At 43.6% G+C, this 17,562-nt stretch overlaps 1 protein-coding gene across 1 annotated transcript in view; it reads right to left on the reverse strand.

Annotated features, from left to right (window-relative positions):
* The window catches only part of LOC124527162 (uncharacterized), a 44,573-nt gene that overhangs the window by 21,865 nt on the left and 5,146 nt on the right, over positions 1–17,562 (reverse strand). Inside the window, exons 2-12 of the mRNA XM_047100412.1 lie at positions 12,208–12,242; positions 11,755–11,841; positions 9,210–9,266; positions 8,853–8,882; positions 5,457–5,501; positions 5,052–5,099; positions 4,644–4,690; positions 4,485–4,534; positions 3,993–4,210; positions 3,631–3,881; positions 452–586 (exon numbers count right to left, since the gene is read on the reverse strand). Of these exons, the coding sequence (XP_046956368.1) occupies positions 452–586; positions 3,631–3,881; positions 3,993–4,210; positions 4,485–4,534; positions 4,644–4,690; positions 5,052–5,099; positions 5,457–5,501; positions 8,853–8,882; positions 9,210–9,266; positions 11,755–11,841; positions 12,208–12,242 (1,003 nt within the window). The remainder of the gene's footprint in view (positions 1–451; positions 587–3,630; positions 3,882–3,992; positions 4,211–4,484; positions 4,535–4,643; positions 4,691–5,051; positions 5,100–5,456; positions 5,502–8,852; positions 8,883–9,209; positions 9,267–11,754; positions 11,842–12,207; positions 12,243–17,562) is intronic.

The following is a 17,562-nucleotide window of genomic DNA, read 5'->3' on the forward strand; positions in this document are numbered from 1 at the left end:
CAGGAAACCAAAATCACTTACAAATGTCATGTGTACAGTGAATAGTTGAAACCTAGTGACAATTTGTTCTCATAACTATTTTTCAAATGCCTTCCAGTAAGAAAAGCCAGTATCCTTGTTAGCAACTCTTTTCCATTAACCTTCAGTGCTCTGTGACTTAAAATCAAGCTTAAGGTTTTTATTCCTTTGAAGCTAACATTGAATTTAATTAAAAAAAAAACTCGAGAACATTTAAAACCTTTTTAAAGGGAAAGAGATTATATAAGTCGATTTTTCAGATTAATTCTGAAATTCAACAGCATCTCTGGAATAAGCTTCAAGTTTAGCAAAACAATTGCTTTCTTTTAAATTAAAAATGAGAACAAAACACATTATTTTAATACCTTCAGAATACATATCTACAAAATATACATCCTGCTGCTACTCCAAGTGGTTTTCAAAATATATATACCTCTGGGGTAATTTCGGCTTCTGGTTCGCTGATCAGTCTGTATTTCTTCCCATTCTGCAATAACTTCTGGCAAACAGGAGGCTTGTCAATTTTCATGAATTTCTTGGAGGAGTGCTTTACAGACTTGGAAATATCCTGAAGGTAGAAATAGGTTTTGGTTTTGAAATGCATCAGCAACAACTGTAAGGACTCTAAGCATCTGAGCAGTGTATGTGCCACCCTGCATTATCTTCATTTCCCTGTACAAAATGACAGCAAGGGAGAAACTTTCACGGTGCTCTGAAGAGAAATGCCATAGAGGCGAATAAGGCACCTTTGATCTGCACTTCAGGCTTCTAGGTCCCCAAACATCTTTCTGCCAAAGCACTACAGCCAAAGCACCCACTCTGCATGGCACCTAAAATTTGCTTCTGAAGGATTTGAGAAAATTAAATTAGGGCTAGTGTTACACATTCGTATTGATTATATGCCGATGATGTGAACAGAGAGCAGCTACTTTATTGTCAACAGTTCTGCTTTACCCGAAGTTTGTTTCTACCCAGCACCTTACATGTTCCCATCCTTATTTTCACAACTGTCCCAGAGGGGTCCCTGATTTTATATGTATAGCTTGAATGCCCCAAAGAGGTTAAAGGAAACTTTGGCCCAGGCTCACTTGTAAAGCAGCTGAGTAGCTGAACATGAAATTTAGGTTTCCTGAAGGCAAAGTTCAAGGAGTTCTTCCTATGTAGGGAAAAAAACAACCCAGGAAGGTGTAAAAATCAAACATCAACAGGAAGCACATCCTGCCTTTTAACCATGCTATGCTCCCTATCGTTCTAGTGGTGTCTTCTTCTACATTTGTTGATACAATCAGCCCCTCACCCCAGCTTCCCAGGAAGTACAGATAATACCCTTTTAATTACTTGTATTTACTTTCCTGAAATATGAACTTCATTAAATAGTAGTACTTTATTCTGGGGTGCCTGGGTAGCTCAGTTGGTTAAGAGCTCGACTCTTGGTTTCGGCTCAGGCCATGATCTCATGGTTCATGGGTTCGAGTCCCAAGTCAGTGGGAAGTCTGTTTAGGATTCTCTCCTCCTCTCTCTCTGCCCTCCTCACCCCCCACCCCCACCGGCTCTCTCTTGTTGTCAAAAAATATATATATATATATTTATTCCAAATCCATGGTAATTCTACTTTAGATGGGGTTATTTTTATACTATTTTGAAGACTAGCTTCCCAACTGAAAGTATTAACTTTAGTAAGATTAAAGGAAGCCTATTTTACCTTAGGAAGAAACTAAAAACCTATTACTTAATAGAATTTTAAAATTTTAATATATATTGCCAATTATAATCAATATAACTTACGTTTCTAAAGCTGTGCAAACACTACAACCTAAAAACACTGGAAATAGGTAGTTTCATGTTGTAGGGGGCCAAGGGAAGGCTACCCCAAGATAGACTACTTTGGCATGAAGGCTATTTTGATTTAAAAAGCAATCAAGGGTGGGTAGGTGGGTGAAATAGGTGAAGGGGATTAAAGAGTACACTTATCATGAAGAGCCCTGGGTAATGTACAAAATTGTTGAATCGTATTGTACACCTGAAACTAATATAATACCGTATATTAATTATACTTGAATTTTTAAAAAAATTAATTTAAACAAATTTTTTGAAAAAGCAATCAAAACCCAGCAGATTCAGGAAACACTCTTTACCTCCCCTACAATTGCCTAGAAGAAGTTGGGTAGAGGACCTCCTCCAGGAAGAGAACTATCACCAGAGAAAACTACATTACGTGACATGAACCAGGTATGGTGACAGAGAGGAACCCTGCAAGGCCTGTTTCATCAAAGTCCTCTATGTTCCATTGCTTTTGAGTGGCCCAGCAAGCACTTGTTTACTAAGCATTTACTCTTTTTCATTTTCTTCCAAAGTATATTCCTTCCCTTTGAAGTCCCAGAATGTTGCCCCCTTCTCCTTAGTTCACAATGACATATATACCTCATTTTGCCAGTGTCTTTGGAATTTCCACATCTGTGTGGATTCCCGATACATACAAAATTAAATTAGATTTTCTCCTGTTAATCTGTCTCATGTCAACCTGATTCTTGAAGGGCAGCCAGAAGGATCTTGTAGGGCAGAGGAAATTCTTCTTCCTTGTCAATGTAAATTCTGTAACTCAAACTACAACTCATCATTTTGTACACTTTATCACAGATCTTATGTTTATTTTCTTAACTTCTGTCAAACTCTCATTTCAAATCTGAAAGGACAATTTTGAGTCATGGTTTTTTCTGTCTACTTTATTTATTTCAGTTCTCCATCCACCTCTAAACCATTACAACTGTACAGACAATGGCTAAAGGTATAACAGGAGATCTAACTGCCACAGCTCTAACTATGTAAGCATTCAGAAAGCGGGATAATCATCACATCCTGATTCTGGAAAACTGGTTCCATTATGAACACCCAAACCCCCACCCCTCAGGCCTCGCTGCCTTAAACACAGTTAAGTGGTTCATGAATATCTGCTCTACAAAACTCAGAATGTGAGCCACAGGCCAATTTTTATCCAAACATTTCCTCTGCAGTGAGTTAACCTGGGAGGTGGATCTTATGTGAGGAACTTTAGGCAAAGAGAAACCTCAAGTCATCCTCATTTGACCCAAAGGCCTCAAATGGCTCCCCCGTGTGTTCCAGAACAGGTGCTCCTCAAACTCTTAATGTGCACGCAAATCACCTGGGAATCCTGCCCAGTTCAGGCTCGGATTCTAGAGGTTTGGAGTGGGCTAGAGCTTTTGCATTTTACCAAGCTCCCTGCTGATGTCAACACTCCTGGCCCCCTGGGTCCCAGACCACATTTTGAGTAGCACGGCTATAGAAAATAAATGGCCTAGACTGTACATCAGCCAACCCTCTCCAAAGCCAGGCCTACTTGTCTGGGCCATCCTCATCTATGGAGAGCTACTTCCCCATCTGTCATCTTCTTGACACTATTTACACATACAGACAACCATACCCCATAAACCTGAGGACTTGGCACACACCAAGACACTGACCTTAGAACCTTATGCCAAATTAGACCCACAGTGGGGGGACACTTAAATGAACAGGGACAGGACCCACATAAACATGGCATAACGTTTGAACACAGAGTATTCAACATTTATTATTCATTTTCATTAACTTTACCTTGATGAAGGACTCATTATTGGTTGCTATGTACACTCGAAAAGACAAGGATGGATTATGGTCAATGGCTTTGTAGAGAATCACGGCCCCGTGGTGGTATACTGTTTCTTCACTTTGAATAACAGGTCCCACCGGAGAAAGAGAGCTCACATGCCACTTGACATGGGTTGCAGAATGATCCACAGTGGATTCTAACGAGGCCCCAGAACTTTTAACATGTAAGACTTTGAACGTCATATTGGCATCATGGTCTGTTAAAGCATGAAGGTAAATTAGTGTTCCAGGCAGTATACGGATGGCACACATACTCTTATATACGCACATGCACACACTAATGAGACTTTTAGAAAACGAGTACTTACGACCCAAGCAGAGGGAATGTGGAAACTGAATGGAAGTAAGACAGTTTGGGTCACATTTAACATCAAACAAGGGTCCACCAACAATCCAGGGCTTAACAACCAGGTCTGCGTATTTGCTCCAGGACAAAACGCAATACTTGATGTCAACTTTTCTGTTAACCTCAAATATCAGGCCAGTTTCTGTGCACTGGTAAGTTCCCTCCGCGTCCAACTTTAGCCTGCATTGGACAGATAAGAACACCTGTTTAGGCCTAACATTTGGTTAGCAAAGGACTTTTTAAAATTATTTAGGTTTTTAATTTCATTCAAAAGCACTAATGAAATTCTACCACATTTTGAAGAAGCATCACTATCAAAGAAAACAATCCAAGTAGTTACATAAAATGTGTGAAATTAGTGATATTGCTTTGTGTTTCCCCTATTTGGGGTCATTTTTATGTACAAAGTTAAATTACTAACGATATTAAGTCTTCTGTATTCACAACTACTTACAAAAACTGTTCCCGGGAAAGGAGCCTGGGGGTCACTTGCTCATTCTGTTTCTGAAGAAAAAGTATACACACATACGCACATAAGCGAGTAATATATAAGTAAATGTTGTTTTCTTAAAGCAAACTAGGAAATCATATTTTATAATTAAAAGATACTTACATTTTCAGCATTACAGTGTTCACAGGAAGATTGGATTTTATTAAGTTCTAAATAATAGAAAAAAGGTTTTACTTATATGAATGTGATTGGCATTTTCAAATAAAATTTTTTTATTTAATTTTTTTGTTATTTTAGAGAGAGCAGGGGTGAGAGGCAGAGGGAGAGAGAATCTTAAGCAGGCTCCATGCTCAGTTCAGAGCCCAACGCAGGGCTTGATCCCACAACCAAGATCATGACCTGAGCTGAAGTCAAGAGTTGGATGCTCAACTAACTGAGCCACCCAGGTGCCCCTCAAAGATAAATTTTTAGTAAATATATGTGATATGACCAGATCACAAAATTCAAAAGTACATGCCCCTCAGCGATAACAAGATCTAAAAGAATATTTTGGAACATGTAAGTTTATACCTGAATGTAAATGATCCTTGGGCAAGTCTTTATCCTCCCACTCTTGCACTGTGAAAGAGATCATCACACATGTATTGGCATAAGTCATCCACAGGGTAAGTCATGTACTACTTAAGTACCCACCTTCAACTTCCCAACTGACAGGAGTTTAAACATGTATTTAAACACTTGCAGGAGTTAATCCAATGACACATGATACATCATGTTTGTCAATCCCACTGCAGGTCTAAGGTGTGAAAATTAGCTTGAATGTGACTTCAGTGCACCCCATCTTGGCACATAAATCTTTATGTGATCTTTTTATGCAGCAGTGAAGGCTCTGTCCCCATCCTGCAAACCTGACCCACATGTCATGGGAGAGAAACAGAGGAAACTGGCAGGGTAAGCATATTGCCTGGTTCTTACCCTGAGCAGAAGCTTCCTCAGTGGAAGACTCTCCTGGCTCCCCATCTGTGGAGACAAGAGGGACATGAGCAATCTCTTCATTAGTTATTCCTCACCTAGGCCGGTGTCTCTCCTGGAGGGCTGCAGCCCCACTGAAGACTCCTTCGTGGCCCATCATAAATGCTTGGCTGGCGTCAGCCCTCAAGCTGTTAGAGTTAGAGATTAGCTTGGGAGAAAGGAATCAACATCCTATTTTAAGCATATTTAAACTGGAACTATTGTAAGACTCTCTGATATAGCATGCAGACTCCTTCCATATAGGGCTCAAGGCCCTATATGATCTAGCTCCCCATTACCTCATTTCCTGCCTGCCTCCCCACGCCTACTGCCCTCCCGTCACTGCTTGCCATTTCTCCATCCCCAAAGCACACTCCTAACTCAGGGCCTTTGCCCATACTGTCTCCTCTTACAAAGGCTCATGCTACTCCTCCCCTCACTTCCTTGTGGTCTCTGCTCAAACATCCTTGTATCTGAAAGTCTTTCCTGACAAACACACACACACACACACACACACACACACACACACACACACTCCCCTGCAAGAGGGCCTGCCTGACATACTCACTCTTCGCCCTTCATTTTCCTTGAGGGCATCTCCCCAACCAGGTACACTGTACAGTTTAGTGTTTCCTGCTTCCTGTCTCTCTCCTTGCTAGAATGTGAGCTTCATGAGGACTGTATCTCTAGGGCCTGGTAAGCGCTCAGTGACTTTTTTCTGAATGATTAGAATTCCATAATACAAAAATAATATTAAGAAAGGGAACAGAGAAAGAAAAGAGAGAGAGAGAGAGAAAGAAGGAGAGAGAGAGAGAAAGAAAGAAAGAAAGAAAGAAAGAAAGAAAGAAAGAAAGAAAGAAAGAAAGGGCAATAAGTTCTTCTATTATTTACACTGGCCACTAGTTGCATGAGCTTAGACTCTGCGGTTGTATTACTAAGTCTCCCCATGCTTTGCCTTCCACATCTGTCAAATGGGGATTAGAATAATATCACCCCCAAAACTTAGGAACACAAATTACCATTCCCTAAGTGCTCCGTAAGTGTTAGAAACTATTATTAACTAGTATTTTGCTCTGGTGATAAGCGGGACTCATTAAAAAATTCAAGAATTCTAGACAACATTGTCACTTATATTTTAAAGGTCTGAACAACCTTTGGGAGGGTCACCCCATGGGTAAGGCGCTCCTCAGCACATATGCAAGGTCCTATGCCATCACCAATGCCCAGAAGGTACAGACACTCCCCAGAAGAGCACTCCAGCCCAAGACACACAAGTTGCCTGATTCCTGGCTTACTGGGGCAGTATCCAGGGACCAGGGTTTATAAGACAGAATCAGCTTTAAAAGAAAGCATTAAGGGGCCCCTGGGTAGCTCAGTCGGCTGAGTGTCCGACTTTAGCTCAGGTCATGATCTCACAGTTTGTGAGTTCAAGCCCCACATTAGGCTTTGTGCTGACAGTGCAGAGCCTGCTTGAGATTCTCTCTCTCCCTTTCTCTCTGCCCTTACCCGTTTGCACGCTCTCTCTCTCAAAAATAAATAAAAACACACAAAAAAAAATTTAAAAAAACAGCATTAAGATAAAGTGGCAAACAGAGACTATAAGTATTCAGAGTCCTGGACTCAGAATACTACAGATGTGAAATACCCAAACCCTACATCACACAATCCTCCAATCATATTTCCTCAGCTACTGTCCTATGAAGGATCATAAAATTATAAATTATTTATGGGCTGTATATCTACATTGTGTCTCATCCACACCCCATGTTTTTCTACCTTGGGAGCAGAGAAAGGGAAAGAGATTCGAGAATCCTAACCAGCCTGCAAATACAGTCTCTGACCACATCTTCCCAGCCAAAGCAGAGAAAAGTGATGTAATTCTCCCCAACTTGTAAATCGCAGCTTCCCTTCAATCCATATAACGAGGGTGGCCCCAGAGTTCATGCCCATGAGTAGAAAGCATATCCACTCATGAGGAGGGTGAGTGGGCCTGCGCTGCCTGCTAGCCCACAGAGGAGCAAATACTCCAAGGTGGCCTACCTAGTCTTTCCGCCTGACCTGAGAATGGAGGTGAATGGGTGGGTACCTCTCTGATCTCTCCTCTAATGGGAAGGATAAAAACTCTCTTTTAACAAAGAGAATACTTTTGCGGGGAGGCAGGACCCCTTACATGACCTGGGGCTCACTCCTAGGACAAGCATCCTCAGCCAGCCCACAGAAGATGCGAGACCACTTTCACTGCCAAAGAATACCAAGAAGTCTAATCCAGCCAAGGGCCAGGGCTTGTGTCTTGCTCCACACACACCCTGCTGAGAACGACCGCACCCTCCCACCCAATTCTGAGCCTATCTTGAGCCTCACCGACTCCAAATGCCTTCCTCCTAGGTTGCCTGCCCTGGTGAGGCCCTGGGCCAGGCCTAGCTTCTGCAGCCTGAGCGTCCTGCCTCCAGACTCCGTATCCCTATGGCCCTTTACCCAGTTATTACCAGGGATAACATCAGAGACCTGATCCCAACGCACAGCTCTCTAATTTCGTTTCTATCTTAAACCATTCTATAGAGGCTAGACTTTTGACTGCATTTTTAAAGGATGAAAATCATCCATAATGTATAGAGACCTGAGGCACACATTTTTTCTTTATAGGTATCAGCATATGACATCTCTGCAAGGGTGATACACAGATTATTACAGTTCTTATCAATGCATAACACGATTGCAAGAAACTTACAGTTACTATCACAGGTTCCCCACTGGGAAGCTGCAGAGAGAATCAGGTTCTACACAGGACTTCCGAGTGAAGTGATTTCATTTATTTAATAGTATTACAAAGGAGCCCTCTGACTGCCTTGCTACAGTGTTCATGGGCAGATCCCAGTCTAAGAACTGGGAAAAAAATCCTACAGTAAAATAAAATCACTTAAAATAAAAGCTTAGTCACTTACAAAACTTTTGACCAAAACCGTATTTTATATTTAGAATCCATGCCCCTAAAGTGGTTTCATACTCAAGTTGCTCACAAATAACTAGAATGGCATGCCAGGAGACTCTAAACCACAAATGGTACATTTGCAGCAGCAAAGAGTTCACTCTGCTGTAATCTGTGAGCAGCGACCACCACAGAAGGAAGCCAGGCCCGCTTGTGGCCGCACTGTAGATTGCGGTCAACGCAGATCAAGAACATATGCCACGTACTGTTAGTGCAGGGAGCTCAAATCTGCAAAACGCTTACAGAAATTTCCCAATGTTTACCTTAATTTTGCATATTAAAAGATAAAGAACAAGCAGTTGGTAACAAAGGCGATCCTTCCCTTTCTTCCTTTCAACAACAAAAAATAAAATTCAGAGGAAGGATATACTTACTTGTTTTTTCTGGTTCTGGTTCCTCATTATCTACAAAAAAAAAAAAAAAAAGTCTAAATCAAATTCTCTTGACAACCAAGAGGAAACCGGGGCTAATGGGAGAATAGGTAAAATGTTTGCCTTTCGCCAATAGCAACCACTTCCTGTCTTTCTTCTTCGGCTCATCCTGTTCGGCCGCTTTGCTTGCCAGCTCGAAAGTATTTACCATGTAAGTATTTTTTTTCAGGACTTCACCAAACCACACTAGTAATGTGTCCTCACACCGTATAAGGGATGTATGCATTAGTTTAAAATACAAATAAAGGTTCATATGTTTAACTAGAATTCTATAACTTAAAAAAGACATATGTGACTCACCAGATTCACTTTCAGAGCTGTCCTCAGAACTGCTGTCCTCAGAACTGCTGTCCTCTCCTGAATAGAGGCATATGCCAGGGGAAGTACACAGTGAACAAAAAATAGGAACTATTTTTTTAAAGTCTGGTTCTGTAAAATAATTTCTACATATTATTTTTTTTAATTTGAGAGAGAGAGAGAGAGAAAGAGAGAGAGAGAGAGAGAGAACCCCAAGCAGGCTCCATGTTCAGCATGGAGCCCGACAAGGGGCTTGATCCCACGACCCAGGGATCATGACCAGAGCTGAAATCAAGAGTTGTACACTCAACTGACTGAGCCACCCTGGTGCCCCGTAATTATATATATTATAAAACAGATTCAAACTCAACTAATTTCTTCTTAATTTAATAAATTCTTACTGAGTCCAAAACTACAGTTCATATAAAAGGGGGCTGATTTTCCTTTGGAAATGGATAAAATATACTTTGATTGTTTAAGTGGGAGCTCAAATCACACTTTGCCTGCAGTAATCATTTTATTTGGTTGTCACTCAAGTCCTACCCAGCCTTGACTTGCCCTTACTGCTCCTGTCTTCCTCCTGTACTTGCACCTCTGGACAGCTCACATGCACGAGTTCAATGACACAACAGTGCAGAATTCTGGAGAGTAAATGCCACTGACTGAAGCACAGGACAAACTCAGTCCACACTATGCAACTACTTCTGGAAAGAGTGGTCCCCAAGAATGGGGACCTTGTGTCCTTGGTCTCCTTCCACTTCCTCACCCCCAACTCAGTGTCTCAGCCCATTGCAATCAGGCTTCTGTTCCCACCACTAGTTAGGAATCCTCTCCGTGATATCCCTAAAGGACCATGAACCCCCAGAAAATGACTCCCACAGGTAGACACCTACCTCCCCCTCTCGCATGGTGCTCCCGTGAGGTCGGTCCTGGCTCTCCTACCTCTCTGCGTGCCCTCCGCCCACCCTGCATGTCCTCTCTGCCACCCCCCAATTGCTAACGCCCCAGCCTCCACTCCCCATTCCCAGCCTCCTTTCCACCTTAAGAGCCCTCAGAGGGCATTGCACCCGCTTCCCAATTGGATTCCAACCTCCACCTCCAGGGGCACCCTGACTCTCCCAGCAGATCCCAGAAGCGCCCGAGGCCTAATCTGTTGGCCAGGTTCAGCCCCCCACTACCAATCCGCATTCTCTCCTCCTCCCAGTTTGCAGACACTGCCCCAGCCCCCATGCAGGATCAGGATTCAGCAAGCACATACACGGAAAGTTATTAGCATCACTCTCAAATCCTCCCTCCCTCCATCCAGAACAAAGGATTGGCAGCAGTTACATGGAGGAAAGAAAATATTTGAGAATAATGATGAGAACAATAATGATAGTAGCTAAGAGCGGCTTTGAGTGTTCCATGTGCCAGGCACATCGATATATATATTCATGTATTTACATGTATTTACTCATTTTGTGTATATATACTTTACATATACTTATATAAAATGCTTTACGTATATTTACACATTAATCTCACAACTGTCCGGTGATGTAAGCTGAGGCCAGTTAATTTACTTAAGCAAGACCACCACCTCCATACCATCCTCCCCTTCACCCACCCACCCCCCCCCCCCCCAACTCCAGGCCAGGAAGTCTGGAGTTAAGATTTCAACTCAGGCAGTCTGGTGGGAACCTGCACTCTCAACCATGTTGTTAGACTTACAAACATGCTCATTATTACTTCAGCAGATCAACCCCCAGGAGCTGGTGACTAACTGGATGTGGGTGTAGAGGGGGAGTAGGAGGCAGGTTCCTGCATGAGAGGATGCCTGAGTGGAGGGTGAGGCACTGACTGTGTAGGAACAGGTGCTAGGAAATCAAGTGATGGGACATGGCCTTGGTCCTCCAGGGCTGGAAGCATAGAAGAGTGATTTTCAACCTTGGCTGCACCATGGAATCACCTGGAGAGCTTTCCCAACACATCCAAGCCCAGGACTCAGACACTCCCTAGACCCTCTAATTTAGCTGGTCTGAGGTGGGGCCTGAACAGCAGTATTGATCTTTAAAGTCCCCAGATGACTGCAATGTGTAGCCAGGGTTGAGAACCACTGGGCTAGAATCAATCTATTTTAATTACTCCCCTGCTCCCCAAATTTGAATGTTCCCCAAATAGGATGATTGCCACTCCTTCTCCAAGCCTTTACAGATACCTCCCCATTGCATGGAAGTCTCTTTCCCAGGCCTCAGGTCCAGAGTTCCCAGGGATCCATTAAGACCTAGCCCCAAGTCACTTCTGCTGAAAGTCTCCCTCACCCCGCCAAGTTAGCCATGCCTCCTCTGTGATCTACCCTATCACATTTATCCGACGGGCAAACCGAGGTCTGGAGGTCCTCCAAGGTCCCTGGAGGACCACGGCTGTGTCTTATCACCTTGATTCGCCAGTGCCCATCCTGACACAGACGCTCAATGCATGAATGCACATATGCCCAGCTTCAAAGTACCAAGCAGACGGAGACAAGCCTCATAAGTCAGTTCTCTTGCTTATTAAAACTGCCACCTACCAATCTTGAGTGGTTTGGCTCCTTCTTCGGTTTCTTCTTGACCCCCATGGAAGGAGGCTGGCTTGCAGGCCAACAGCCAGTGAACGCCTAAATGGAACAAAGTGGCTGCAGTCAATAAATAATCATTTTCTGGGGCGCCTGGGTGGCGCAGTCGGTTAAGCGTCCGACTTCAGCCAGGTCACGATCTCGCAGTCCGTGAGTTCGAGCCCCGCATCGGGCTCTGGGCTGATGGCTCAGAGCCTGGAGCCTGTTTCCGATTCTGTGTCTCCCTCTCTCTCTGCCCCTCCCCCGTTCATGCTCTGTCTCTCTCTGTCCCAAAAATAAATAAACGTTGAAAAAAAAAATTTTTAATAAAAAAAAAATAAATAAATAATCATTTTCTAAAACTTCAAATGTTTTATACAGTACAGATTAAGTTTTTTAATAACTCAACAATGACTTAGAATACCATACCTTTCTCTTCTGAAGAGGCATTGTGATGATCATCACTAGAGCAAGAAAAGAAAAAGACTTTTAAAAACAGATACTAGAAGCGCCTGGGTGGCTCAGTTTGTTAAGCACCTGACTCTTGATTTCAGCTCAAGTCATGATCTCATGGTTCGTGAGGTTGAGCCCTACGTCAGGCTCTGTACTGAGCATGCAGCTTGTTTGGGATTCTCTTTCTCCCTCTTTCCTGCTCGTGCACTTGAGTCCTCTCTTTCTCAAAATAAATGAATAAACTTAAAAACAGGATACTAATTTTACATAAAATAATTATGAAAATCTTCAAAATGATTCAAAATCTTCATTATACTATGCTTCTCCAGAAATGTTGCAAATTAAAGAACTCTCTCCTTCCCCAATAGATTTCCTGGCCCTCTCACTCTCCACCTATGGCCTGACTCCATGCCAAACACTCAATGGAGCTTATCAGGTGTGCACCTGATGGACTTCTTGTCCTGTCACACCCTGGGGAGACATCACAGCACCTTTAAGATTCACAGTATTGCCCATCCACGCCCAGCCATCTGGCCTTCCTCTGTCACCTCTCCAGGAACACAATCCTAACTCCAATCCTGCACTGGCCTCTAGATCCTCCATCCAGTTCGGTGAGTCACCCTCCTTCTCCCAGGTCGTCTCGCTCTGCTTCTCTGGACTCCTCCCTCAGATATGGCACTCTGAGTACTGAGGGTGCACATAGCTCCCCCGTAAGTAGGTCTCTCCTTTGTCCTCACCACTGCTGAACTCTCTGTGCCCTACATGCAGCAGTCTCACAAGAGAACACATGATCTCCACTCTCCTCCCTATTTTCTCCTAGACTCAAAGCCACCTGGCTGCTGCTCTCCCACGTTACCAGTGACTCCTGCCCAAAAGACCCAGTGGGCCTCCTCAGTCCTTAGTGACCACTGTCTCATTAGACCAAGGTGACAGGCTTCTCCACAGCTTCCACGTCCCTTCTTACCTGGTCTGCCACCACTTCCCACCTCCCCTGTTGCAGTGACCTCTCTTCTCTGTGTGCTTCATCCTCTGGCCCCATCTGCTCCAGCCTCTGGAGCATCGACGTAACCCGGAAGCACATCTGTGCACCCTCCTCTTCCCACTCCTCACACTGCCTCGGGGCTCACCTTCATGCCAACATTTCAGATCCTAAATCTGCACCTCCTTCCCAGACCTCTCCTTGGAGTTTTAGGTGCCTGGGACCTGGTGGTCACTTCAGCACTTTAAATTAAATACGGTCAGCACTTAACTAATCGTTGCTTTCCCTCTTCATGAAAACCTGCTCCTCCTGATCTGCCTTTGCAGAGAATTCCATCCCTGGATCACCCACCTGGAACCAGCCAGCACCAGCTCCTGCCCCCTTTTCCTCATCGGGCAGCTAGTCCTTGTCCTCCTGAGCCTCCCTCTATATATCTCTCCAATCTGCCCCCTCCTCAACACACGCTGTCTCTATCTCAGTTCATGTGTGTACTCACTCACTGGGGCACTCTCTCTCTCTCTCTCATTGATTCTCACCACCTGGTTAGCTGATTGTAATTTCCTCATAAATATTATATATAACTACAGTCTCACTCTCTTGGCTTACCCATCATGTGACCGTCAGTGAGGTCTAATCATGTCCTTGTTTACACCCTTCTGTGCTTCTCACTGCTTTGTGGCTAAAGCCTAAGTTCCTTAGCAGGGCACACAAGAACCTCCACCCTGCTCCCTGGTCTCCCACCCTAAGTGGTCCCCCAGAGTGAAAGATCTTCAGTGTCCCAAGCACACCCTGGCTAACACACACACACACACACACACACACACACACCTCACTCTATCATTATCCCCCCACACAGGGTCACTGCCTCTGGCCTTCCAAGTCATGTACCCCAACTCTGGGTGCTCCATGGACATGTGCTATGATGTTAGGTCACCCCCTGGAGTTGTGAGTGCATGTAAATGACACCCTGCCCTCCCCTTGATGTCAAAACTCCTACTCATCCTTTAAGAAGAGCACTTCTCGAAGTATGGTCTGAGGAACATTAGAACTATGGGAGGTGACTTCCAAAAACAGTTTTTCTGTGCCCACTGAATCAGAATCTTTGATGATTCTGAAGAAAACAATGATGCTATTTGCACTTAGAATGTTTAAAATCTTTATTTTCTCATTTAATCACCCCAATAAGCCTGTGAAGGCCATTTTACAAATGCAGAGAGTGAGGCTCAGACAGGTTACTTAACTCCCTCAGGGCCACAGAGCTAACAGCTAGAAAAGCAGCACTTGACTCTAGGCCATTAGAACTTCTAAGCCCATGTACTTGCCTGCTACCAGGCCTTCCGTCACTGCCCATCACTCCACCCCCAACCCTCAACCCTCAATTGAGGGTGACGATGGCTAAAGCAGTAGCAGACCAACCGCTTTCCCTTCCCTCCTCTTCACCCCCAAGTTATTTGGGACCCCAGACGTTGTAAACCTCTTCGACTCAAGATTTTACACTGGTAAGCTTCCCCAAGTATTTGCTATTTCCCAAATTCCACGACTCTAGGAGATACACACATTCTCATTTTCAGACTTAAATCCTCTCATTTTTTAATACTCAACTCCTGCTCAAAAGGTCAGGTGGTGGTGGTGATCCTGTAATTGGGAAATGCTTCAAGAAACTAAGAATGGCTAAAATATGGTCTTTAGTGAGACGCATAAGAGAACAAGTCAACCATTACATCTTTTTTCCTCTAGCCTCATGCCTCTTATAATGCAGTCGCTATGCTTTTTAATTTGAAAATAATTATGAGAACATGGATTGAAAGTTAGCCATTCATATTGCACAAAATATGCCTGGTTAAAACCCACTTCTGTGTCCTCAACAAAACCATGCTTTCCTCTTCACTAGCGCTTTCATTTTCCCCTTTCTACAGCTGCTTATCTCTGTTTCCAGACATATATACATCTACTTAGATATTAGAACTTTTGCTAAAACCCAGAAAGCCTCTGTATAAAATCCTTTATTTTCTCCATGAAGTGGATGGGAGTGAGTGGTGTCTGAGATGAGATTAGTGGCCAGACACTCAGGGGGAGCAGCTCAGGGGGAAGGGCTTAGACCCGACGAGGAGGAACCCGCCCGCAAGGCAGCGCACCTGCCCAGTCCAGCCACGTGGAGGAGGCAGACCCTAGTGGACCCACAGGGCTCCTTACCACTACATGAATGCTAGGCCCCCACACTCTCTTTTGCCATGTGCATTGCTCTAACGTAAAACCACAGCAACCATCGAGAGATAGCACCCATTCCATATATTCTCAGTGTAATTCAGGGACTGAAGATAAGTTGGAAAGGGGCATAGACATTTACTTAGCATTTAAAGCTCCTTAAATTTTGATCTGGACTTAATCATTATTATTAGGTAAAATTTTATTGCAGTTCCAACATCAACATCAAATATAAATGCTGCCTCATACCTATGAGCTTCCCAGGATTAGTACAGCCCCTTTCCCTTACAGGAGGGGGGAAACAAACAAAAACACCCGGCATCTTGGCACAGTAAAATCCCCGAGCTGCTACAGGACTGAAAGAACAGGCTTGAAACCTCAAAGCGCTGATATTCAATGAGGGTATTTATTGCATGTTTGTTGGGAAATGTGGATAATATTAAAATATGTGTGGCCACCCACGTGGCTCAGTCAGTTAAGCGTCCAACTTCGGCTCAGGTCATGTTTCATGTTTCATGAGTTTAAGTTCGAGCCCCACATTGGGCTTGCTGCTGTTGGCACAGAGCCCGCTTTGCATCTTCTGTCCCCCTCACTCTCTGCCCCTCCCCAGCTCATCCTCTCTCAAAGATAAATAAATCTTTAAAGATAAAATAAAATAGTAAAATATGTACAAATGGATAAAACCAATTACTGTTGGAATTAAGTCACAGCTGCAACGAAATGAAACCTGAGAGCAACACCAAATTCTCACATGGGTGCAGTTACCTTAAAAGTTTCAAAGCGCTTTCAAACTCATGAGAGCACCAGCTCCTCATACCAGCTCTGCCAGGAAGCAGGAAGCAGGGCCAGTACTGCCATCCACACCTGAGGATGAGGACACTGCCGCTCGGGAGGTATTGAGTCACTTGGCTGAGCCGGCACCGGCTGGTGAAGGGTGAGATGCAACTAGAATTCAAGAATCCTAACCTCTGAGGAAGCCCGTTCTCCAGCCTCAGCACCCGGCTTGACTCTGTGCCGCCCGGACAGGTTGATATCAGGCATCGGAATGATTTCACCCAAATCTGGCTCAAGAAGTAATAATTCTCCACTTAATTTTTTTTAACAATCCTTAAGGTAAAAATAAAACCTTAATATGACAATGGCCTGTATTTATTAGATGTTTACCGTGTACTGGAAATTCAGCCAAAGACTTGGCATGCGTCGATCAGAGCTTATTTAATCATCACGACAATCTTTCAAGTGCCAGACACTGGACTAGCAGTATCTCCATTTCACAGGTGAGGAAATAACACTCAGAGATCTTGAGTAACTTACCCAAGAATCTGGGTCCATCTGATTGCAGAGCCCAAGCTTTTATCAGTACCTTTTTACAACTAAAAGCAAAAAATTCTGCCAAGCAGATGACAGCACCAGTCTCTCTTCCTACTAAGGTTCCTACTACCTGTGAAGGTAATTTTCAAATATAGGAAAGACTTTTTTGGTATAATTAAATCCATAATAAGCCCCAAATCCTCCTCTAACTAACTTTTCACTAGAATGAAACCAACCAGTATCTTACCCCTTTCAGCCCCTATTAACCTTCTGGAAAACGGACCATAAAAAGCAAAGTAAAACCTATAAGCAAATGGGTTAAGGAAAGTGGAAAAGAGTTTATGTTAGCCACAAACTAGAGTTAATCATGAAATAACTATATTTCCCAGGGAATAACCCCAATGCAATCAATATTCTCTGTAATACAGATCTCTTTTTCATCAACTCAAATTAACAAACATCTAATTATTTACCGTACGACAGGTGCTGTGCTAGGCAGAGGGGATATAAAAGTAACACAAGACACGTGAACTTTGTCCCCATGGAGCACCCTAATGGAGAAGGGACATTAATCAGAAAACAAATACATATGTATATGATGCCAGAAGAGCAAAATAAAAACAAACATAAGCTATAGGTTAGCCCAGAGCAGGCTATGAGAACAGGAAGAACTGAGCTCTGATGCTAAGATCACAAGCATGTGACTAACAAAACAGCCAATTAAACCATGATGCTAAGGCCATCTTGCATTTTCAAAGAGTGCTGCCTCCCCACAAACAGAATCCTCTAGTTGTTAGGCTCAGAAAAAGCTGCAAATGAAAGGAACCCACAAGATC

Source organism: Lynx rufus, unplaced genomic scaffold, assembly GCF_022079265.1.
Source record: "Lynx rufus isolate CCGP_SWC_20201006 ecotype Redwood Valley unplaced genomic scaffold, mLynRuf1.p SCAF_5, whole genome shotgun sequence".
Lineage (NCBI taxonomy): Eukaryota > Metazoa > Chordata > Mammalia > Carnivora > Felidae > Lynx > Lynx rufus.